Source organism: Podarcis cretensis, assembly GCF_951804945.1.
Source record: "Podarcis cretensis genome assembly, chromosome: 4".
Lineage (NCBI taxonomy): Eukaryota > Metazoa > Chordata > Lepidosauria > Squamata > Lacertidae > Podarcis > Podarcis cretensis.
The window spans coordinates 470400-495826 of record NC_137173.1 but is presented as its reverse complement, the minus strand read 5'-3'; the positions used below and the strand labels follow the sequence as shown (position 1 = coordinate 495826).

At 47.8% G+C, this 25427-nt stretch overlaps 1 protein-coding gene across 1 annotated transcript; it reads right to left on the bottom strand.

Annotated features, from left to right (window-relative positions):
* Positions 1–994: 994 nt before the first annotated feature.
* LOC307214847 (uncharacterized protein) lies at positions 995–18963 on the bottom strand (the record flags this gene model as incomplete). The annotated part of the gene is made up of 7 exons (XM_079973898.1): positions 18923–18963; positions 17282–17774; positions 12445–12526; positions 12078–12157; positions 8131–8257; positions 2922–3563; positions 995–1125 (listed from the first exon to the last, which is right to left on the bottom strand). The coding sequence occupies exons 2-7, from the start codon at positions 17681–17683 to the stop codon at positions 995–997; spliced, it is 1464 nt and encodes a 487-aa protein (XP_079830024.1). The 5' UTR covers positions 17684–17774; positions 18923–18963.
* Between the last annotated feature and the right edge of the window lie 6464 nt (positions 18964–25427).

Below are 25427 nucleotides of genomic sequence, written 5' to 3'. Positions count from 1 at the left end.
CAATGTCTCGCTAGCATAAGGGGGGAGCAATTAATCTGATGTGCTGGCACTTTCCCCCCTGTCCAGACAGGGTCCCGAGTAGCTCAAACAGGAAGATGCTAACCGCAGAATGTCCTGGTATTGCAGATGGCCGCGTAGGAGCGTAAGGGCCGAAGTTCCTTTTTCTTCCTCCTTACCATAAATCAGGGGAAAGGTTAAATGCATGTTCAGACTGAAAAAGCAGAAGTTGGGAGGGAACTCTTTACATGATCAGGGGGCAAGGCTTGAATGCGCTCATTGGTCTTATTTTTGCTGCCATGTGCGATTGTATCTGATTATGTCATGAACTATGATGTATGTACTCAGGTATAAAGCCTCTGGGCGCTAGAGCCCGGGGCCCAGTCTTTGGGAAAGGATTCCACTGGGTCTCTTATTGCTCAGCAATAAATATCACTTGCTTTTTCTCCACTGCTGCGTCTGTCAATTCTGGGACACAATTTGAGTGGGTCACTGGTACCTTAAAAATCCTTGCAACAAGGGGAATTATTTTACTTAGTAAAGCGTGGGGAGGGGTGCTGAGAGTGAGTTGTAGATTGTTGGGTAAATGGGGAGTGTCTTTTTATGTCACCTGGACTGGTGTTGGGTGGGGATCTCTGTGGAGGTGTGAGGCAGGGGGGGGCGGAATATTGATCATGTTAGCTGTATTGATGGCTTGGGGGGAGAGGAAAAGGAGGAGGGGGTCACCAGTCCATCGGGTTGAGGTGATTTCTGGTTGCTTCATTCTGCCTTCTGCCACATTGGCCTCCGCTCCCCGTTTCGTGTCATCGGCAAATGGGATGAGCACCCCCTCAATTCCTTCATCCAAGTCGTTCATAAAGATGTTGAACAACAACGGGCCCAGGACAGAACCCTGCAGCAGCCCTCTTGTCACTTTTCCCCAGGATGATGAGGAACCATGGAGGAGGACTTTTTGGGTTCGGTTAGTCAAATTCACCTAAGAGTTTCCTCCTTTGCACTATTTCCACAGCTGTTCCCTGATCAACAAAGTTTGTAACTCCATCCAAAAAAAGGGGAGGAGAGATTTCTCTGGCTTTTCTTGTTTCTGAGAAAGCCATGCTTTTATCCTGTATGTTTGTGTTGTGAAATCTTCAGATGAAAGGCACATAAATATTAAAAATGATAAAAAAATAAGGATATTGACAGGCTGAAACATGTGCAAAGGAAGGTGATTTATGTATTTATTTGTATACCACCTGACCCAGTGGTGCCAACTTGAATAAAATATTGGTGGGGGGCCAGGTAAGGCCTGCCTTGCACAATCAATCACATGATGCATAAAGGGCATTGGAATGGCAATGCCTATCAACTGGGGGGGTGGCCCCCTCAAATATATCATTGGGGGGCAAAAAGCCCTTGGTCTCTAAGTGTTGACTCCTGTTCCCGCATGTCTCAGGACGGTTACAACATAAAAACACAACATAAAAACACAAAATACACATCAGTAACTCAACTCCCCACCACATTTTAAAAGGGCCTGAGATGTCAATCAGCCAAAGGCCTGTTAAAAAGGTGCGTATATAGAATGAAGGGTTTCTCCCCTGTATGAATTCTCTGATGGGAATTGAGAGAGGAGCTCTGACTGAAGCTCTTTCCACATTCCACGCACTGATAGGGTTTCTCCCTTGTATGACTTCTCTGATGGTAAGTGAGAGAGGAGCTCTGACTGAAGCTCTTTCCACATTCCATGCACTGATAGGGTTTCTCCCCTGTATGAATTCTTAGATGGGAAGTGAGAGAGGAGCTCTGATTGAAGCTCTTTCCACATTCCCCACACTGATAGGGTTTCTCCCCTGTATGACTTCTCTGATGGTAAGTGAGATGGGAGCTCTGACTGAAGCTCTTTCCACATTCCACGCACTGATAGGGTTTCTCCCCTGTATGACTTCTCTGATGGTAAGTGAGATGGGAGCTCCAACTGAAGCTCTTCCCACATTCCATGCACTGATAGGGTTTCTCCCCTGTATGAAGTTTCTGATGCTTAGTGAGATCAGAGCTCACCCAGAAGCTCTTTTCACATTCCCCCCACTGATAGGGTTTCTCTCCTGTATGAATTCTCTGATGGGAAGTGAGATTGGAGCTTGTAATGAATTTCTTTCCACATTCCCCACACTGATAGGGTTTCTCCCCTGTATGAATTCTCTGATGGGAAGTGAGACTGGAACTTGTAATGCATTTCTTTCCACATTCCCCACACTGATAGGGTTTCTCTCCTGTATGAATTCTTAGATGGGAAGTGAGACTGGAGCTTGTAATGAAGTTCTTTCCACATTCCCCACACTGATAGGGTTTCTCCCCTGTATGAATTCTCTGATGGGAAGTGAGATCCGTGCTCTTCCTGAAGCTCTTTCCACATTCCCCACACTGATAGGGTTTCTCCCCTGTATGAATTCTCTGATGGGAAGTGAGATCCGAGCTCTTCCTGAAGCTCTTTCCACATTCCCCACACTGATAGGGTTTCTCTCCTGTATGAATTCTCTGATGGGAAGTGAGACTGGAGCTTGTAATGAATTTCTTTCCACATTCCCCACACTGATAGGGTTTCTCCCCTGTATGAATTCTTTGATGGGAATTCAGACTTTGGCTGTGACTGAAGCTCTTTCCACATTCCATGCACTGATAGGGTTTCTCCCCTGTATGAATTCTTTGATGGGAATTCAGACTTTGGCTGTGACTGAAGCTCTTTCCACATTCCCCACACTGATAGGGTTTCTCCCCTGTATGAATTCTTTGATGGGAAGTGAGATCATGGCTGTGACTGAAGCTCTTTCCACATTCCACACATTGATAGGGTTTCTCCCCTTTATGAATTCTCTGATGATTAGTGAGATGGGAGCTCATAGTGAAGTTCTTTCCACATTCCCCACACTGATAGGGTTTCTCACCTGTATGAATTCTCTGATGATAAGTGAGATGGGAGCTCCAACTGAAGCTCTTCCCACATTCCATGCACTGATAGGGTTTCTCTCTTGTCTGAATTTTCTGATGCTTAGTGAGATGGGAGCTCGTCCTGAAGCTCTTTCCACATTCCATGCACTGATAGGGTTTCTCCCCTGTATGAATTCTTTGATGGGAATTCAGACTTTGGCTGTGACTGAAGCTCTTTCCACATTCCCCACACTGATAGGGTTTCTCCCCTGTATGAATTCTTAGATGGGAAGTGAGATCATGGCTGTGACTGAAGCTCTTTCCACATTCCACACACTGATAGGGTTTCTCCCCTTTATGAATTCTCTGATGATTAGTGAGATGGGAGCTCATAGTGAAGTTCTTTCCACATTCCCCACACTGATAGGGTTTCTCACCTGTATGAATTCTCTGATGGTAAGTGAGATGGGAGCTCCAACTGAAGCTCTTCCCACATTCCATGCACTGATAGGGTTTCTCTCCTGTCTGAATTTTCTGATGCTTAGTGAGATTGGAGCTCTGAGTGCAGCTGTCTCCACACTCCAAATTTTTGCATGGCTTCTCCTCTCTGGGGATTTTGTCGTGTTCACCTTTGTTCTCGATTTCCAATTCATCACGATCTGCAATGGAGACAAAAAGGGATTAGAGCCTCAGGAACAAATGAAGAAGAACTGAAGGGAGTTGCGTGTGTGTTCATTACCTTTGTGTTTTGTCATTAACCAACATATTTCTTATTAGATTCTGATGGGTTGTTGAATGTTGCTTTCTTTGATATACTGTAGTGGTAAAATTGTGAAAGCCTTTTAGAAAAAAGTGCATTTCAGATGTTTGATGGCTCATAACACCACTTCTTTTGGAGTACAGTGGATGCTCGGGTTGCAAACATGATCCGTGTGGGAGACATGTTCGCAACTCGCAGCGTTCGCCACCTGCAGTGTTGCATCTGCGCATGCGTGGGTCATAATTTGGTGGTTCTGTGCATGTGCGAGCACTCAAACCTGGAAGTAACCCATTCTGGTATTTCCAGGTTCAGCTCAGTGCGCAACCCGAAAACACACAACCTTAAGCGACTGTAACCCGAGGTATGACTGCAATACCATAATATTATATAGCAATGGAAAGATAATTTAATCAAGAATGTAGTGCAACAAATTTGTTCAATTATCTGTATTCTATCAAAGGTTATAGGCGAGGACTTCTGGGTTAGTGCCATTGGCAATGGCGGAGCTCCTCTGACTTAGAGGAACCCGCTCCGCGAAAATCAGGTCTTGCCGCCGCGGCGAAGGCGGAGACCCTTCAAAAATCCCAGGCAGAGGAAGCCTGGGAACGTGGGATTCGGTTGACACCAGGAGCGCCCCCCCTACCCGCAGGGAAACCCCTTTTGGGGGGCTCCGAAACGACATGGGGTGAGCGGCGCGGTGTTTTGAATCGACCGCTATTTTTACGGAGTGAAGCCGCACAGCCGTTGCTGGAGAGCGCTGACTTTTTCTTGTGGGCAGTTGGATTTCAAACAACAACCTGTGAGTAGAACGGGAAATTGGGTTTTTAAAACAATCTAATTTGGCAAGGAACGGGGGAAGGTCTAAACAGGAAGTCCACCTCCCCCTTCTGTAAATAGACTGAAGCAAAGAGTTTGTTAACTAAGGTCTTGGAAAGTTCTACGTAAAGGATTAAAACTTCACTGATTGAAACTATTACTTATACTCCCTTTGGAAGCAGGGGAAGCCTTGTGGAGAAGGTAAAATTTAGGAACTGAAGCGTCACGTCTCCAAACCTGGGAGAGGTCCGCGAGGAGCCCATCGACGGTGAATAGACAGGTTTGACAGCTAGCTGTTAAGATACAAAGAAAGACTTTGTTTCCATTGTCCGTTTCTGCGTTTAAAAAGAGGGAAAGGTAACTGGAATTGTTATTAATTTACTTTTGAGACTTTTGGGACTGTGCTGGAAAGATTGATAGACTGCTTTCCTCTAGAGGGAGTTTTGGGACATTGTCACAAGAATGCAGCTGGGAAATTAGCCTAAAGATAAAAACTCTGAGAAACTAGCTTTGACCTTGGACATTTCAAGGATGTTGGTGGAGAAAGAAGTTACGCTTGTATTGAATAGGACATTTTATCTGTTGGGAAAGCTGCATGAACAGATAGATGCCATGGCTACCAGGGTTGATATTTTGGGAACAAAAATGGGCATCAGTAAAGAAGTCGACAAGAATCCGGCACAAGAATCTTTCTCAATTGAACAAATTGAAGAACCAGAGAAGGAGAAAGTTGTTGTTAAAGTGATGCAAGGGGGAGCTTTAACCCTACAGAGACAATTGGAGGATTACAAGTTGAGGCCTTACATGACTGTAATTAGGAGAAGCCAGTTTTTGGAGATGGGAGCCTGGCTTGATTTGGAAAATGGAAAGTGGAGAGATCACCCTATGTGGGGATCAAATGACTTTTGGGATATGAATTTGAGCCAGGAGGAGACCGAAGTTTCTGGGGCCTTTGGACTCAGAAGAAGTGTGAAACAAGATCGGGAATACTTTATGGGCCCTATCTTTAATTATGTAAATCTGGCAGAATTGATAAGAAGGAATATGACCATCGTTGGGTTGGAGCTCCCCCGAGAACTGCTTTTTAATATTAAAGATTATCAAGAAGATCGGCAGATGGGACATGAAAAAGACTTAAGAGCCTCGGATTTAAGATCTCCAAGTTGATGGACTGTTGTAAGCCGATGGAACTGTTGGTAGGGGCCGAGACAGGGGAGGGGAGATGGTGATAGAAAATTTGGAATTTAAAGTGTATATATAGAGATTTTTTTTTTAAAAAAAAATTGCTTTTAATGAGAGATGGAGAAATCGTGGAATGGAATTTTTATGACCCTAGGGGAAATGTCTTAAGAGAATAGGTTTAAATATATCAGTTTTAATGAGAAATAAGATTAAATAAAGTAAAAGTGCCAACAGTCTGACGCGGCAGCTAAAAAAGTCAATGTAATTCTGGGCTGCATCAATAGGAGTATAGCATCTAGATCAAGGGAAGTAATAGTGCCACTGTATTCCGCTCTGGTCTGACCTCACCTGGAGTACTGTGTCCAGTTCTGGGCACCACAGTTCAAGAAGGACACTGACAAACTGGAACGTGTCCAGAGGAGGGCAACCAAAATGGTCAGGCCTGGAAACAATGCCTTATGAGGAACGGCTAAGGGAGCTGGGCATGTTTAGCCTGGAGAAGAGGAAGTTAAGGGGTGATATGATAGCCATGTTCAAATATATAAAAGGATGTCACATAGAGGAGGGAGAAAGGTTGTTTTCTGCTGCTCCAGAGAAGCGGACACGGAGCAATGGTTCCAAACTACAAGAAAGAAGATTCCACCTAAACATTAGGAAGAACTTCCTGACAGTAAGAGCTGTTTGACAGTGGAATTTGCTGCCAAGGAGTGTGGTGGAGTCTCCTTCTTTGGAGGTCTTTAAGCAGAGGCTTGGCAACCATATGTCAGGAGTGCTCTGATGGTGTTTCCTGCTTGGCAGGGGGTTGGACTCGATGGCCCTTGTGGTCTCTTCCAACTCTATGATTCTATGATTCTATGAAAAGTGGATGGCTAATTGGTGAAAGAGAGAATGGAAAATTACAGTATATTAAGATAAATTATTAGGATAAAAATAAAGATGAAGGATTTGCTGAAATATCTATTTGAACTAGAAAACAAAGAGGGGAGGTGTGAGGAGGTCAAGGAAATAAGTCATAGAAAGAAAATTATGTAAAGGTTTAACTTGTTTTTTTCTGTTTTGATTGTATGTATTTTCTAATTTTTTTTTCCTTTTTACCCTTTTTTGCTTTTTTGCTTTTTTATTTTTTGCATTTTTTCTTGGAAATGTCTTGTTTTTCTGTATTGTGTTTTATTCTTTTTTTGTAATGTTTTAAAACCTGAATAAATATTATTCTAAAAAAAACCAAAACAAAACAAAGGTTATAGACATATGACCAGAAAAGGGAAGCACAACTTGCTTAGGTTGACTTTTCTCAGTGTATTATGTGATTGCTATCAATTTGGTTGGTTTTTTTGGTTCTTTCATTTGGTGAGTTTGTAAAACTTAATAAAATAAAAAATGGTACAAAGAGTTGACTAGTTACCCAGAAAGAGATGTAAAATCGTACTATTAAAGTGAACAAGGCTACAGGTATGGAGAAATTAGAAGATAGATTGGGGGAAACTTAACCAAAGCTGGTCTATATTTTTGAAGAGGTATAAGAGACTCAGTCACTCCAAAATCAGACTGGTAAAGGCAGGAAAAGGTGCACAACAGCAAGTGATGATCGAAGAATGGAGAGACTGTGCCTGCATGACAGAAGAAAATCATTACATTCCTCATTACATCATTTTTCCATTGATAGATAGTTTTATGCTATTGCTCCCAAAAAAGTGGTGTTATGAGGTATCAAAGCTCTGAAATACACTTTCTCCAAAAGGTTTCCACAATTTTGGCCACTAGTGTAAGTTGTTCATTTTAAAGTTAATGTACTTTTTATATGGGGACAGATTGTTATGATTAATGTTTCTGGTTTATAGAAGTGTTGGAAGCCGCCCAGAGCAGCTGGGGCATCCCAGCCAGGCAGGCAGAGTAAAAATAAAAATTATTATTACTATTATTATTATTATTATCATCACTGCTACTACTACCCGAGATTCAATAAGCCTGGCTCTTGTCTGGGATGGATTTTGTTTGGCCCAGTCATGGCATCCCCTCCATCTCCACTGTCAGTCGTCTCTCTGGTCAACCCAAGACTGACAGCAGCAAAAACAAAACAGAAAACCTGACAGAAGCTACTTATCTTTCCGAACAACTCTGAAGCTAAATAAAAAAAATTCCTTCCAGTAGCACCTTAGAGACCAACTGAGTTTGTTATTAGTATGAGCTTTTGTGTGCATGCACACTTCTTCAGATACCAACACTGAAGCTGACATTTCAGATGCCTGGGCAGTTCAGACCAGCCGAATCGTGGTATAAAAAGAGAGAACTGGAGGAAGATGGTTCACAGAAAAAACTGGAATTTGCTGTTCAAGGTTTATTGTGGGGGTGTTAGGTTCCCAGGTGTTGGAGGGGGCGCTGCTGAGCTCCGTGGAAATGTATGAGGTTTGTCACATAGAGGTATTTTTTGAATTTCCAGGCAGATAGGACGATCCCACAGGGAGCCTTACCAAGAGAGGCCACGATCCCACGATTCTCCTCCATGACGTCCTTATGCAGAGCTCTCTGGTCAGGATCCAGCAACGCCCACTCCTCGTCCGTGAAACAAACAGCGACATCTTCAAAGCACACTGGGCCCTAAAAGAAAAAGGGAAATGTCCTCTTCTGAGACAGCAGAAATATGATCTGCTACACAATGCTCTGTTCTTTCCTTCCTCTTAATTGCTGTGTTGTTTCAATAGGATTGCTTTCAATGGGATTGACACTTTGACACACATTCTGGAAACGTATGTGTCAGGGGCTCAGGAGCAGAAGCACAGGGAAGAGGGGAGATGGAGAGCGAAGGGGAAGAATCTGAGGGCAGCGTAGGAGAAGATGACAGTGGCCGGAGAGATTCCATGAGCCTCTCCAGCGAATCGGAAGATTCAAAGAAGGGGGCACCGGTGGCCAGGGCAAGGGGGGTCCCAAGGGGGACACCCCAGAAGCAAGGGGCCAGCGGGGACTCCCAGAGCAGCAGTTGGAGATCAGGACCAGCTTCCCCACCTGAGAATAGTGGGGGGGGAGAGTCCCAGGTATCGGGGGTAGCGTCTCCCCCAGCAGGGAGAGAAGAGGAGTCAGGGCTGACCACGCCTCCGTCGGAGAGTCAGGCAACGGAGGGGAGGTCAGGTCCAGCTAGCATCCCGGAAGAGGGAAGCAGTGACAGAAGCAGTGTAACGGTCAGGAGGAAGGTCACTGGGTTGGCGCGAGAGCCAAGTTCAAAAGTACAGGCGCGCAGGGCAGCAGAGAACGAGGATTGGGAACCGGGTCCTAAAGCCCGCCGGAGGCAGGGGGAGGAGTCAGGGGACTCAGTGTCAGAAGAGTCCAGAAAGGGGAATGCCCCAGCGGACAGGAGGACCCAGAGGAGAAGAGAGCAGAGGAAGAGGTGGAGCAGGGCTAGAATCTTAAACTGGTGTCAGGGGGGAGGAGATTCAGACGGAACTTTGGCGGTCTAGGGTTTAAGACGTAGAGCTGCGCGCTACGGCTTTGGAATGGAAACTGAACTTCAATAAAGACTTTTGTATATAACGACGACCTGGCGTTGGTCCTCTGTGAGCTGGGACCTTGGGCAGCTCTGACAGTATGTCTAGATGCTTGGTTCTGGCCTTCAACTGCCCAGATTCTGCCAACTTCAGACAGGGTTGATTGTCTTCCCAAACAGTGATGGGCAGGCAACTATCCCCATAGATCTCTTGCACCAGGCATCTATAGAACTCCAGTTCCCTGCACAATTCTGACAGTGCAATCAACTCAGCCTCAGTAGAGGACAGCGCAATGAAACTTTGCTTCCAGGACTTCCACCCAACTAGAGATTCCCCAAACTTTATTACCATCCCAGATACGGACTTCCTGTCCTGTGTTCTGCTAGCCAACTGTCTTTCACGTAGCTTGTCTCCATGGGTGCCCTAACCCATGCACAATCAGACATTCTGAACTTCTCAAGCAACTGCTCAATCTTGCCTTTCTGACGGAGTAAGAAGCTTCCATCTTCAGTCCTGTTTATCTGAACACCTAAGTAGATCCTTACTGCACCCAGGTTCTTGAGCTGAAACCGTTTTCCAAGCTCTTTGGCAAACTTCTGCACCTGTTTGTTTGCCCCTGAGATGTGAATGATGTCATCAACAAAGATCAACACCATTTCCTGTTACAGATAGGTAGCCGTGTTGGTCTGCCATAGTCAAAACAAAATAAAAAAATTCCTTCCAGTAGCACCTTAAAGACCAACTAAGTTAGTTCTTGGTATGAGCTTTCATGTGCATGCACACGAAAGCTCATACCAAGAACTAACTTAGTTGGTCTTTAAGGTGCTACTGGAAGGAATTTTTTTATTTTGTTTTGACCAATTCCTGTGACTCTCCTGACCCTTTAAGGTACAGGCAGCTGTCAGCAAAACTCTTCCTGATACCTAGCTTCTCTAAGGCTTCATTTAGGTACAAGTTTCAATTTCTGGCCGATTGCTTTAAGCCATAAATGGACTTGTGAAACTTCCATACAGTATTCGGCTCATTGCCCTCAAACGCTGGAGGAGGAAGCATGTACAGATCCTCCTGGAGGTCTGAGTTCAAATAGGCCACATCCACATCAAAGTGATTCACCTGAAAAACTCTTTGTGCAGCAATGGCTAAGATCATGTGCAGAGTTTCACTTCTGGAAGTGGGAGCATATACCTCAGTATAATGCAACCCCTTTTGCTGTGTGAACCCTCTGGCTACTGGCCTAGCCTGTTGCTGTGGGTTTAAGACGGTAAACCCAGCGGCTGCTCACAGCCTGTTTGCCCACTGGCAACATTGTGAGGGAGAACACACCTAGAGACTCCATTAAGCTCATCTCCTTCTGCATTGCCTCATGCCATTTCCTGGCTTCTTCCTGATGCAGTTTCTGAACATCCTCAAAACTCTCGGGTTCACACTGTGCCATGCCAACCCACACACTTGTGACTGCAAACCTGTCAGGAGGTTTACCTTTTGTTGTGCGAGCTGAATGTCTCAACCCAGTTTCAGGTACCCCCTCAGACCCACTAGGACCAGCTAGAACGTCCTTGGCCTCCGAGAGCTCCCCCTCTGACTTACTGCACCGTTTAGACTTCTCAGCTGAACCTGTGGGTGAGGAAGGAGCACTACTCTGTTCAAACTTCACAGCTTTAGGATTAGTTCTTCCCTCTACCTGCTCTTGGTCAGGACTCTGTGCCTCAGCAGCAGGTTCAACCTCTACCTCTTCCTCAGCAGCAGAGTCTTACAGACTCTCTGAAAGAACATTAGGGTTCCCATGTATGTGTGCCCATCCATTCTACTCACAGAACTCAGCACTGCTGCTGAGCAGAATCCTGGACTGATTGCCTGTTGGATAGGCAAATCTCCACCCCTTGGTGCCTGGCTCATACCCACAGAAAATCATCTTTTGGGACCTAGGGCCACCCTTTCTGTGCTTGGCCTTTGGCACAAGGACCCAGGCCTCACAGCCTGAGTACAGCTGGGTTAAAGTGGTTCTGTTATGTCTTCTGTCAAGGTCATGCTGACTATAAGAAGAGGCCAGAAGGAGCCTGGGTTTCTCTCTCTCTCTCTCTCTCTCTCTCTCTCTCTCTCTCTCTTCTTTCTGGTGTTCTGTACATAGTATGCTGAGTGTTGAGGTTTAAACTTATTATAAGTTGTGGGAAATTTCAGTTAAGTTTGCTGCAACTGGATTTCTTATGGACAGGGCCAATCCTGAATGTTTTGGATTTGGGACCATTATGCTCATTTGTCTTCAGTAGCAGTAAAGCTCTGCTGGGTGAAATACAATTGCCTCTGGTCTATTTTGGGGAATCCTGCAACGTCTTTACGTTTCACTCTGGTAACTATACATTGGAGTTCTGCCTGGATCAATACTGAGTAGAATTCCATGACAGGGTCTTCCTCCATGAAATCAGCTGCCAAAAGAGAAGGCCCCTGGCTCCCCAAGTCCCCTCCTCTCTGGGGTTTCTGGCAAGTGATCCAACAGTGCGCCAGTGTGCAGCCTGCCTTTGCTCCTCCACTGTCAGAAGTCTCCGGGCTCTGAGAGACAAGCAGGAAAGGTTGCTTATGGCAGAAGGAGAGGGAGCCCCCGGTGGCTCCTCCTTCTCCAGATTCACCTCTGCCTCCCGACCTTCCTCCTCCCACTCACCTCCTTCCTCTTCTGCCTCTGATTCTGCACTGCATTCTGCCTCAGAGTCTCCCAGCTCACTAAGCCCTGTTACCCCTTCAGCTTCTGACACCTCCTCTTCCCAGGCTTCTCCCTCTTCTCCCTCTCACTGCTCATCCTCCCTCCACCTCCACTCCTTGGGTTCTGACCCGTCTTCCCTTCCTGGTTCCCCGGCTGCTTCCTCCCACCATTCCTCTGTGCCCAACCAGTCCATGACATTGCTCCATCCCTCGGCCTCTGTCCCCACAAGGCAGCTTCCCCTGACCTGATCTGGTTCCACAGCCGCTGCTTCCCTTCTGCTCCCATGAAAAGATGGATCAGGTCTTGCCGCCATCATTCTGTCTCCTGAAAGAGAAAACAGGTAAGCAGGATGCCAGGAGTGCCTGCTTATCTCACAGGTGAATCAGGGCATCTCTATCTACAGATGGACCTTTCAGAAAGCCTTACCTGCTGAGTGCATTTGGACATTTGTGCCCATTTCATATGTTAGTCATGCAGAAATACATCTCTCCTCCTCTAGAGCCTTCCTCCCAACTCCCCCCCCAAAAAAAAACTTGATGAAAAGAACCCAGAGATTATATGGGAAACCAACAGAACGAGACCAAATGGAGAAAAAACGCCTTCCTCCTTACCCAGTGGCCTCTCTCTGGTGTCCAACGGAGGCCTCTCTGCCTCACAGGAATCCAGGTCCATTTCCTCAAAACGATCCTTTTCCTGAAAGAGCAACAAGGATTCAAAACAGAAAATGAATGACAAGAAATAGCAGAAAGATAATGGAAAAGTAAAAAACTTTAATGGTGTGAGATCTCATTCCATGGATGCCTTCCCAGAAAAAGGATGGGCCATCAGCAGAGCATTATGGGATGTGCTCCATCCTCTTTGGAGCCCCTAATAATAATAATAATAATAATATTTTTTTATTTGTACCCCACCCTCCCTGGCCGGAGCCAATCTTTTGGCGGCTAACATCATAAATCTAACACAGTATACAAAGAACATAAGAACAGGCAATTGATTAATTAAAATACTTCTTAAAATTAGTTCAAAACAAATTAAAATCTGGAAAGACGGCAGTCCACTGGTATAATAATAATAATTTATTATTTATACCCCGCCCATCTGGCTGCGTTTCCCCAGCCACTCTGGGCGGCTTCCAAAAGAATATTAAAATACTGTGATACATCAAACATTAAAAACTTCCCTAAACAGGGCTGCCTTCAGATGTCTTCTAAAAGTCTGGTAGTTGTTCTTCTCTTTGACATCTGGTGGGAGGGCGTTCCACAGGGAGGGCGCCACTACTGAGAAGGAACCGCCAGAAGGCCCTCGGTGCTGGACCTCAGTGTCCGGGTAGAACGATGGGGGTGGAGACGCTCCTTCAGGTATACTGGACCGAGGCCGTTTAGGGCTTTAAAGGTCAGCACCAACACTTTGAATTGTGCTTAGAAACGCACTGGGAGCCAATGTAGGTCTTTCAAGACTGGTGTTATGTGGTCCCGGCAGCCGCTCCCAGTCACCAGTCTAGCTGCCACATTCTGGATTAGTTGTAGTTTCCGGGTCACCTTCAAAGGTAGCCCCACGTAGAGCGCATTGCTGTAGTCCAAGTGGGAGATAACCAGAGCATGCACCACTCTGGCGAGGCAGTCCGCAGGCAGATAGGGTCTCAGCCTGCGTACCAGATGGAGCTGGTACACAGCTGCCCTGGACACGGATTTGACCTGTGTCTCCATGGACAGCTGTGAGTCCAAAATGACTCCCAGGCTGCGCACCTGGTCCTTCAGGGGCACAGTTACCCCATTCAGGACCAGGGAATCCTCCACACCCACCCGCCTCCTGTCCCCCAGAAAAAGTACTTCTGTCTTGTCAGGATTCAATCTCAATCTGTTAGCCACCATCCATCCACCAACCAACTGCCTCCAGACACTCACACAGGACCTCCACCGCCTTCACTGGTTCTGATTTGAAAGAGAGGTAGAGCTGGGTATCATCCGCATACTGATGAACACCCAGCCCAAACCCCGATGATCTCTCCCAGCGGCTGCATGTAGATGCAATAGAGGCGGCGAAGAAAGTCTTCTTCGCCGTCGCTGCCGCCACTTGGTAGGCTCGACATTGAGCTCTAACCTGTGTCCGGTCAGCTTTAGAATAGGTCATCCGCCACCGGCGCTCTAGCCGTCTCAACGATTGTTTCATTGCCCTCAGATCCGTGGAAAACCATGGGGCTGTCCAGGCTCCATGCAATCGGAGAGGGCGCTTTGGAGCCAGACAGTCAATAGCCCTGGTTAACTCCACATTCCAGCGGGCAACCAGGGAATCAGCTGAAAGGCCATCAACATAGGATAAAGCATCCCCTACCACTCTCTGGAAACCATTTGGATCCATTAAGTGGTGGGGGCGGACCATCTGAATCGGTCCCACCTCCCTGCAGAGGGGTAGGGTCGCGGAGAAGTCAAGTTGCACCAGGAAGTGGTCTGACCATGGCACTTCTTTCGTTTCGCTTTTACTTTGTGTCAGATCACCAACATCCATAGAGGTAAACACCAGGTCCAAGGCATGTCCGCGGCTATGGGTTGGGCCAGACTTATTCAGGGACAGCCCCATGGAGGCCATGCTTTCCATGAAGTCCCGAGCAGCCCCTTGTAAGGTCGTGTTGGCATGAATATTAAAATCCCCTAGGACAACCAAACTAGGTATCTCCAGGAGAACATCCGCCACGACCTGAAGCAGCTCGGGCAGGGAATCCTTGGTGCAGCGGGGAGGTCGGTACACCAAAAGGAATCCTGTACTCTATTGCCCAACTTCCAGAACACTGGCAGTCATCTTTGAACCACTGCCAGAACCACTGACAGTCATCTTTGACTGCCAGAACCACAGGCAGTCATCTTTGAGAATTCCTGGAGAACAGACGAAGTCCCGGCAGACTGGAGGAGGGCAAATGTTGTCCCTATTTTCAAAAAGGGGAAAAGAGAGGACCCAAATAATTACCGCCCAATCAGTCTGACATCAATGCCAGGGAAGATTCTGGAGCAGAACATTAAGCAAACAGTCTGTGAGCACCTAGAAAGGAATGCTGTCATCACCAATAGTCAGCATGGATTTCTGAAAAATAAGTCATGTCCGACTAACCTGATCTCATTTTTTGACAGAATTACAAGCCTGGTAGATGAAGGGAACGCAGTGGATGTAGCCTACCTTGATTTCAGCAAGGCATTTGAAAAGGTGCCCCATGATATTCTTGTAAAGCAGCTGGTAAAATACGGACTTGACTATGCTACCACTCAGTGGATTTGTAACTGGCTGACTGACCGAACCCAAAGGGTGCTCATCAATGGTTCCTCTTCATCCTGGAGAAGAGTGACTAGTGGGGTGCCACAGGGTTCTGTCTTGGGCCCGGTCTTATTCAACATCTTTATCAACGACTTGGATGATGGACTCAAGGGCATCCTGATCAAATTTGCAGATGACACCAAACTGGGAGGGGTGGCTAACACCCCAGAGGACAGGATCACACTTCAAAACGCCCTTGACAGATTAGAGAACTGGGCCAAAACAAACAAGATGAATTTTAACAGGGAGAAATGTAAAGTATTGCACTTGGGCAAAAGAAATGAGAGGCACAAATACAAGATGGGGGACACCTGGCTTGAGAGCAGTACAGTGGTGCCTCGCAAGACGAAATTAATTCGTTCCGCGAGTCTCTTCGTCTTGCGGTCTTTTCGTCTTGCGAAGCACGGCTATTAGCGGCTTAGCGGATTAGAAAAAGGGGGGGAAAGGGGAAAAACTCGCAAGAACTCGCAGGACGATTTCGTCTTGCGAAGCAAGCCCATAGGGAGATTCGTCTTGCGAAGCACCTCAAAAACGGAAAACTCTTTCGTCTAGTGAGTTTTTCATCTTGCGAGGCATTCGTCTTGCGGGGCACCACTGTACATGTGAAAAGGATCTAGGAGTCTTGGTTGACCACAAACTTGACATGCGCCAACAGTGTGACGCGGCAGCTAAAAAAGCCAATGCAATTCTGGGCTGCATCAATAGGAGTATTGCATCTAGATCAAGGGAAGTAATAGTGCCACTGTATTCTGCTCCGGTCAGACCTCACCTGGAGTACTGTGTCCAGTTCTGGGCACCACAGTTCAAGAAGGACACTGACAAACTGGAACGTGTCCAGTGGAGGGCAACCAAAATGGCCAAAGGCCTGGAAACGATGCCTTATGAGGAACGGCTAAGGGAGCTGGGCATGTTTAGCCTGGAGAAGAGGAGGTTAAGGGGTGATATGATAGCCATGTTCAAATATATAAAAGGATGTCACATAGAGGAGGGAGAAAGGTTGTTTTCTGCTGCTCCAGAGAAGCGGACACGGAGCAATGGATCCAAACTACAAGAAAGAAGATTCTACCTAAACATTAGGAAGAACTTCCTGACAGTAAGAGCTGTTCTGCAGTGGAATTTGCTGCCAAGGAGTGTGGTGGAGTCTCCTTCTTTGGAGGTCTTTAAGCAGAGGCTTGACAACCATATGTCAGGAGTGCTCTGATGGTGTTTCCTGCTTGGCAGGGGGTTGGACTCGATGGCCCTTGTGGTCTCTTCCAACTCTATGATTCTATGATTCTATGAACATGCACTTGGAAAACTGGGTCTTCCCAATAGGACGCCTGGTGCAAACTAATGACTTCCTAAAAATCACTGCAACCCCCCCTCCCCGCCCACATGACCTGAGTTGCTGTGCGTAAGAGAAACCTGGTGGACAAGCAGCGTTAAGAACAGGCCCATCTGCTTCATCCAACCAAGTCTCTGTTACACATGCCAGGTCAAATCCTCCATCCATGATCAAGTCAAGTAAAATTGAGAGTGGTTAAAACCTCAGCGCCTAGGACTTGTCGATCGCATGGTCGGCGGTTCGAATCCCCGCGGCGGGGTGCGCTCCCGTCGTTCGGTCCCAGCGCCTGCCAACCTAGCAGTTCGAAAGCACCTCCGGGTGCAAGTAGATAAATAGGGACCACTTACCAGCGGGAAGGTAAACAGCGTTCCGTGTGCTGCGCTGGCTCTCCAGATGCAGCTTGTCACGCTGGCCATGTGACCCGGAAGTGTCTGCGGACAGCGCTGGCCCCCGGCCTCTAGAGTGAGATGAGCGCACAACCCTAGAGTCTGGCCAGACTGGCCCGAACGGGCAGGGGTACCTTTACCTTTACCTTTAATATTCGCTAGGGCCAACGACTGTTACCACCGGTCTTATAAAGGAGGTGTGAGCGGGCTAGGAAGCCTCTTTATTGCTTATTCTTGTACTGAAAGAAAAGAATCAGACTGAACCCTGAACCCTGAAGGCCTGGCGGAACAGCTCTGTCTTGCATGCTCTGAGGAAAGATGTCAAATCCCACAGTGCCCTGGTCTCTTGTGAGAGAGCGTTCCACCAGGACGGAGCCACATCCGAAAAGGCCCTGGCTCTGGTCAAAATAGTATCCAGAGGAAAGTCTCTCTCACCTGCTTTCTCTCCTCTGCCTGACTCAGGAGGAAACCTTCGGCCAGGGCCACTGCCTGCGAACTGGTCTCCGCTCCACAGTCCCTCACCCAGCTCTCCATCTCCGGGGGAAGGACAGCCAGGAACTGCTCCAAGATCACCAGGTCCAGCATCTCAGCTTTCGTGTGCCTTTCTGGCTTCAGCCACTGACGGTCAAGGTGGTAGAGTCGGCTGCAAACCTCTCGGGGTCCTTTGGCCTCCTGGCAGCAGAACTGCCTCACCTGCTGGCTCTGCCCCTCTGAGCGGAGGGTGTCCTCCTCACCCAGGATTTTCCGCACAGAGTTTTCCCAGAATCCCCCACTGCTCCCAGTTTGCTTGGCATGGCCTCTTCCTTCTTCAGGGCCAGCTGAGTCTTGCTCATCCATCTGTGCTCTCAGGAAGCCTCTGAGAGATCGGAAGGAACCCTTTGGTCTTCTGCCAAGTTCTGGCCGTCTTAATGAGAAGCTCTAGCAAATCCTAGAAAGCAAATACATTGTTTAGTTACAGAATTTGTAGGTCAGGAGAAGAAACAGATCCCTGAACAAGCATGGATGAGTCTTGCCAGGAATCAGGACTGGACGGCACCAGAGCCCAAAGCGTGAGATACCTTTTTGAAAAGAAAGAGGAGGAGGAATGCAAAATGTGGAGGCAACTGAAGGGGTTTCTGGGAGATGAATCAGCCTGGTTGCTCCTGCCTTCCAGTCAATGCATGAAGTCAGAACTGACTGACGAGGCAGTCATTTGAAAAATGGATGCTTGGCTCTAGTGGGGGTCCTCATCCTCAGGAGTTGCTCTCCCCCCACCCCCACTTCAGGGCACATTTCCCCCCTGCTTCTGTCTCCTTTTCTTGCTCTTGGACTCTCTGCCACGCTTAAGACAGACTCCTGGGGTGGGGTCCCTTTTTCTTTCTCTTGAGGGCCAGGTATGTATCTGGTCAACCCCCTGAGGGCCAAATACATCTCCTTTGGAATTTAGGCAGCTAATTTATTATTATGATTATTCTCTTAGATGGCTTAACACACGCACAGCCACTGATGCCCAGGTCCCTGGAGGCCCAGTGAGGAGCAGCGCCCATTTCCGGCTGCTTTGCCAGCAACAATCCCTTTGGGAGAGAGAGGATGTGGTCCTGGGATGCCCTGCTCTGGGTGCGAGGGGATTGCGGCAGTGGCCTCCGTGGGGAGCTGCCCTGGGAGACACTGGGAAACTGGTCCCCAATGCAGCAGCCAGACTCTGGGCTGGGATCCCTCTCTTTATTCCTGGCCTCTCTTTCCCACCTTTTTTTGGGGGGGGTGTCTAGTCCACCTCCTCGTCCAGCTTTGGAAAACCATTTGCAGATGTTTCCTCTGTTCTGCAGTGATGCTGAGCAACGTCACACAGAGTTAAAGTCCCAGGGACTCCTTTGTTTAAAGAAATGAGATTTTGGGGGAGTCATTGTTTTTCTGAAGGGGGGGCGAAAGGCCAAATGAGTTTGGGATCCTCTGATCTGCAGGAAGGAGAGCATTGCAGCCCTGGCCCCTCCCTGGCAGGACCCTCTCCTCCTCCCTGACTTGGGGTCCCCCCTCCCCTGCAGGAGCAGATCAGGCCCCCCCAGGCCTCCTCCCCTGCTGCAGCCCTGGGACCCCCACCAGATCCCAGAGAGAGAGGAGACTCACCAGATCCCAGAGAGAGAGAGAGGAGACTCACCAGATCCCAGGAGGGGGCTGCGATTCGGCCCTTGCAGGGGAGACACAAAGCAACACCCCCCCCCTTCCTTGCAGGAAAGGACTGGGGAGGGAGGGGCTTGGCTCTGGAGGACCTGCCCCCCCTTGCTTCCTGTCCTCTCTAGGAAGGCAGCTCGGTTCCCTTTAACCCTTGCCAAGCCAAATCCCCCAGCTCAGCCCTCTCTTGCTTGGCAAAACCTCAGATTCTTATTTTTCTATGGATTCAGGGGGGCAGCTGCCCCCCTGGCTCCCTCAATGCCCAGAGATCCTTTTGGGGGTGAGGCTCTCGGTTGGGCTCAGAGCATCTCCCTCCCTTGGCCAGAAACCGGAGGAACAGTTTGCAGGGAAAAGGGCTTTGCAGGAGGCAAGGAAGCTCCTCCTGGAATTCAGAAATGGGAGGCTAGAATGGGGTCCCAGGGTCATCCAGTCCAACCCCCGCCATGCAGGAATCTCCGCGGAAGCATCCCGGGCAGATGGCCCTCCGATCTCTGCTGAGAAACCTCCCAGGAAGGAGAGTCCCCCACCTCCCAAGGGAGACCTTTCCCCTGCAGAGGCCTAGCAAGCTCAGGTGGTACCGGGTGCGGATCTTTTTGTCCCCCCCCCCAATATTGCTTGCTCGGGTTCTGCTGGGTTGGCATTCAGCCTGGTGTTCCTGCTGTTAGGGAAGCATCTAGGTGCGAGGCTGCTCAGTCCCCCAGCTGGTCGAGCGGAGCCCGCGGGTCCCGGCGGAAGAAAGGAATAAAGTCCAGCCCCAACCGGAGGAAATACCAGCTGTAGACTGTTGCAGGAAAAATCCGAGGGCTCCCTTGGACAAAACAAAGACACCAACCAGGATAACTTGGAGCAAAACAGCAGCCTGTAGGCTTGGCCTTTATTGAACTGTTGCAACAGGGTGCTCCCCTCACTTGCAGGAGAGAGGAAAGACCCAGAAGAATAGTGTGCAAGGTCTTATAAAAACTTTTGAAATTCCCCTCCTCTAGGTCTAGCCCAGCCCCAGAAACATCATGCATACATTACAGAAAGGAGGGGCTGAGGGAGGAGTTGGTGGTAACCTGAGTGTCTTGTCACCTGGCTGGTTCCTCCTTTCCCCCTCCCCTTCCAGGAACTTCTAGGAGACAAGGGGGAGTTTGCAGTTTCCTGCCCCCTGAGGGAAGATCTGATCATTGTCCTTTGTTTCAGTCCATGCTGAATCCACCCCCATATGCAAGTTCTTTGTGATCTTGATTGTCTTCTGTCTGGGATCATCAGGGTTGGCATGGGCAGGGCTCCTGTGTATGTGCTGAGACAGTGAAGGGATTATGGCTGACCAGGACTAAGTCACCCCCCTTTGTTAGTTCTTGTCATATGGAGTAAAATAAAAATGGAACAGTGCAAATCCAATGTATGGTTGATTTTCTATGAATTTATAACAGAAATGTGGCGTATGTAGTGTGTGAGTGTGAAGTTTATACAAACAGAATGATTGGGGTGGGGGGGTTCCTGCTACAAGACCAAGGTTTATTGCGCAACAGGTTCAAAGAGGAATTTGGAACCCCGAGGATGGGGCCACAAGGACTTTTAAACCTTTGCCACCATATCCCAGAATACAGTTCATACTGCATCCTTGCTCCATCACTGGCATGTCACCAAAGGGGAGGGGTAGCCTTGGCAAAGATGTCCAGACACGTCCTTGGTACAAGATTAGCATAAGCAGACATGGCAGGGCAATATTCAGGTATAAGATTAGCCTAGGCAAAGACCTCTGAAGTCCCAGCACCCAAAGCACCTTTGCATGTCTAGAATCATAGAATCATAGAATCATAGAGTTGGAAGAGACCACAAGGGCCATCGAGTCCAACCCCCTGCCAAGCAGGAAACACCATCAGAGCACTCCTGACATATGGTTGTCAAGCCTCTGCTTAAAGACCTCCAAAGAAGGAGACTCCACCACACTCCTTGGCAGCAAATTCCACTGTCAAACAGCTCTTACTGTCAGGAAGTTCTTCCTAATGTTTAGGTGGAATCTTCTTTCTTGTAGTTTGGATCCATTGCTCCGTGTCCGCTTCTCTGGAGCAGCAGAAAACAACCTTTCTCCCTCCTCTATGTGACCTCCTTTTATATATTTGAACATGGCTATCATATCCCCCCTTAACCTCCTCTTCTCCAGGCTAAACATGCCCAGCTCCCTTAGCCGTTCCTCATAAGGCATCGTTTCCAGGCCTTTGACCATTTTGGTTGCCCTCCTCTGGACATGTTCCGGTTTGTCAGTGTCCTTCTTGAACTGTGGTGCCCAGAACTGGACACAGTACTCCAGGTGAGGTCTGACCAGAGCAGAATACAGTGGCACTATTACTTCCCTTGATCTAGATGCTATACTCCTATTGATGCAGCCCAGAATTGCATTGGCTTTTTTAGCTGCCGCGTCACACTGTTGGCTCATGTCAAGTTTGTGGTCAACCAAGACTCCTAGATCCTTTTCACATGTACTGCTCTCAAGCCAGGTGTCACCCATCTTGTATTTGTGCCTCTCATTTTTTTTTTTGCCCAAGTGCAATACTTTACATTTCTCCCTGTTAAAATTCATCATCTTTGTTTTGGCCCAGTTCTCTAATCTGTCAAGGTCGTTTTGAAGTGTGATCCTGTCCTCTGGGGTGTTAGCCACCCCTCCCAGTTTGGTGTCATCTGCAAATTTGATCAGGATGCCCTTGAGTCCATCATCCAAGTCGTTGATGAAGATGTTGAATAAGACCGGGCCCAAGACAGAACCCTGTGGCACCCCACTAGTCACTCTTCTCCAGGATGAAGAGGAACCATTGATGAGCACCCTTTGACTCCACTTTTCCCCTTTTTGAAAATAGGGACAACATTTGCCCTCCTCCAGTCTGCCGGGACTTCGCCTGTTCTCCAGGAATTCTCAAAGATGACTGCCAGTGGTTCTGAGATCACATCTGCCAGTTCTTTTAATACTCTTGGGTGCAGTTCATCTGGCCCTGGAGACTTGAATACATCTAAACTAGCCAAGTATTCTTGTGCTATCTCCTCAGTTATTCTGGGCTGTGTTTCCTCTGCTGAATCATTTGCTCCAAATTCTTCAGGTCGGGCATTGTTTTCTTTATCGGAGAAGACTGAGGCAAAGAAGGCATTGAGAAGTTGAGCCCTTTCTGTGTCCCCTGTTTGCATTTCACCATCTTCTCCTCTGAGTGACCCCACTGTTTCTTTCTTCTTCCTTTTGCTATGAACATACCCATAAAAGCCTTTTTTGTTGCTTTTAACCTCTCTAGCAAGCCTGAGTTCATTCTGTGCTTTAGCTTTTCTGACTTTGTGTCTACACGTGCTGGCTATTTGTTTGAATTCCTCTTTGGTGGTTTCCCCCCTTTTCCATTTTTTGTACACATCCTTTTTTAATCTTAACTCAGTTAAAAGTTCTTTAGATAGCCACCCTGGCTTCTTTAGGCACCTTCCATGTTTCCGTCTCATTGGTATTGCCTGAAGTTGTGCTTTTACTATCTCCCTCTTAACAAACTCCCAGCCATCATGAACTCCCTTTCCTTTTAGTATTACTGTCCATGGGATCTCACCCAGCACTTCCGTAAGTTTTATGAAGTCGGCTTTCTTAAAGTCAAGAAATTGAGTCCTAGTATGCTTGGCTGCTCCTTTCCGCTGTATAGTAAACTTCAGAAGAGCATGATCACTCGCGCCTAATGATTCTTCCACTTCTACCCCACTAGCCAGGCCATCAACATTGATTAGGACCAGATCTAAAATGGCTGTTCCTCTTGTTGCTTCTCCCACTTTCTGGACAATGAAGTTGTCTGCAAGGCCAGTGAGGAATCTGTTTGACCTTATTCGTATCGAGATCATAATATCATGTTTGAGATTGTATCCCAGTACAGCTTTCGCCACTCTTTTGTTGACTATGAGGGCCGCTCCATTTCTTTTACGGGATTCTTGCCCACAGTAGTAGATATGATGGTCATCTGAACTGAATTTGCCCATTCCTGTCCATTTTAGTTCACTGATGCCCAGAATGTCAATATTTATTCTTGCCATCTCATTTTTGACCACATCCAACTTACCCAGGTTCATGGTTCTTACATTCCAGGTTCCTATGCAATATTTTTCTTTACAGCATTGGACTTTCCTTTCGCTTCCATGCATATCCGCAACTGAGCGTCCTTTCGGCTTTGGCCCAGCCGCGTCATCAACTCTGAATCTACTTGTACTTGTCCTCCGCTCTTCCTCAGTAGCATGTTGGAAGCCTTCCGACCTGAGGGGCTCATCTTCCAGCGTCATAACTTTTATATGCCTGTTGTCTTTGTCCGTGGAGTTTTCTTGGCAGGGATACTGGAGTGGCTTGGGGGTTCCTCCTCCAGGTGGATCACGTTTGGTCAAAACTCTCCACTATGACCTGTTCATCTTGGGTGCCCTGCTCGGCATAGTTCATAGCTTCTCTGAGTTATTCAAGCCCCTTCGCCACGGCAAGGCAGTGATCCATGAAGGGGGCCAAACTAGCTAAGATGTATTTTTTAAAAATTGAGTGTCTGCTGGAGATGTAAGAAAATTGAAGGTACAACAATACATATGTGGTGGGAAGGTGGGAAGATACGAGATTCTTGGTCACGGAAAGTTTGAGTTAAAACTCCGGAGGCCACCCCCATTTGCTCATGAATAAACAAGTTGAAGGGGATGAGATAGTCTGGCAGACCTAGAGCTGGGGCGGATCTTAATTCTCTCTTAAGCTGCTCAAAGCTTGAGTATGCCTCATTGTTCCAGATTAACTCATTGGATGGTTTTGTCAGGTCATGGCTGATAGTGGCTTTATTATTTTGCTGTACCCGGCTATTCAAGCCCCGCTGAATCTTGCCAAGCCTAGGAACCCTCACAAGTTGTCGCTTTGTTTTTGGCAAGGGGATTTTAGTGACGGTGGCTAAGCTTCGGGTGCCGACACCTAAAATGTGTCCTAGGTATTTGATTTCCTGTTTGCAGTATTGTATCTTTTTATGGGATACTTTTGTCCCTTGTAAGTGAGGGCAGTAGGGAGCTGTTTAGTGTCTGTTTTGCATGCTTCCTTGCTTGTTGTGCATATTGTTGTTGTTTAGTCGTCTAGTCATGTCCGCCTCTTCGTGACCCCATGGACCAGAGCACGCCAGGCACTCCTGTCCTCCACTGCCCCCCGCAGCTTGGTCAGACTCATGCTGGTAACCTCGAAAACACTATCCAACCATCTCGTCCTCTGTCGCCCCCTTCTCCTTGTGCCCTCCATCTTTCCCAACATCAGGGTCTTTTCCAGGGAGTCTTCTCTTCTCATGAGGTGGCCAAAGTATTGGAGCCTCAGCTTCAGGATCTGTCCTTCCAGTGAACACTCAGGGCTAATTTCCTTCAGAATGGAGAGGTTTGATGTTCTTGCAGTCCATGGGACTCTCAAGAGTCTCCTCCAGCACTAGAATTCAAAAGCATAAATTCTTCAGCAATCAGCCTTCTTTATGGTCCAGCTCTCACTTCCATACGTCACTACTGGGAAAACCATGGCTTTTACCATACGGACCTTTGTTGGCAAGGTGATGTCTCTGCTTTTTAAGATGTTGTCTAGGTTTGTCATTGCTTTTCTGCCGAGTTGAGCATATTAAAAGGTCATAAATGTATTGCAGAAGCACAGACTCTGCAGGCAGAAGTACGTCCTGTAGATCTTGATGCAAGATTGAGGAAAATATGACGGGTGACTCCGCATATCTCTGGGGCAGCCTTGTCCATATTAGTTGGCCTGCTTTCCAGGTAAAAGCAAAAAGGAACTACCAGGTAGTTTCTGCCAGGATGGCATTTAAAAGGGAATTTGGGTTGCCTGCCACTGGGAGGCACTGTATCACAAATTGGTTAACGAGTCTCAAATCTTGGACTAAGCGGTAGCGCACTGGGGTCCCCCCCCCACCGTTTTTTTTAATCGGAAGTAAGGGGGTATTACAAGGAAAGGCGCAATGAACTAGAATTCCCTTCTCTGGGAAATCATTTATCATGGGATATCAAGCCTTTAATAGCCTCTTTAGGTACAGGGGATTGTTGACTACATGACTATGGTAGATCTGTCCGACAGGTAATCTTGACTGGCGTGGCTGATTTTAAAAGTCCTACTGAGGTGGATTCTGTTCCCCATAGCCAGGGGGGCACCTCCTCTTCTAACTCTGAGGGAAGGTCAGGGAATTGGTGCTCTGTTTTTGTTTCCTGTATTATTCCTTGGAAGGCAAAGACAGATTCTTCAGGCATATGTTCCTCACAAGCAGAGGGCTCCTCCACATCTGAGAGGGCAGAGTGGGGGGCAAGGAGCCAGGGTAGCAGGGGGCAGGTCTGAGGGGTCCAGTCCCTGCTCTGGTTCTCTCAATACTCACCCCTCTGGGAGGGATGTGGAACCACAGCAGAACTGCAAAGAGAAGGACGTGGGGACAGGTGAGTCCCTCCC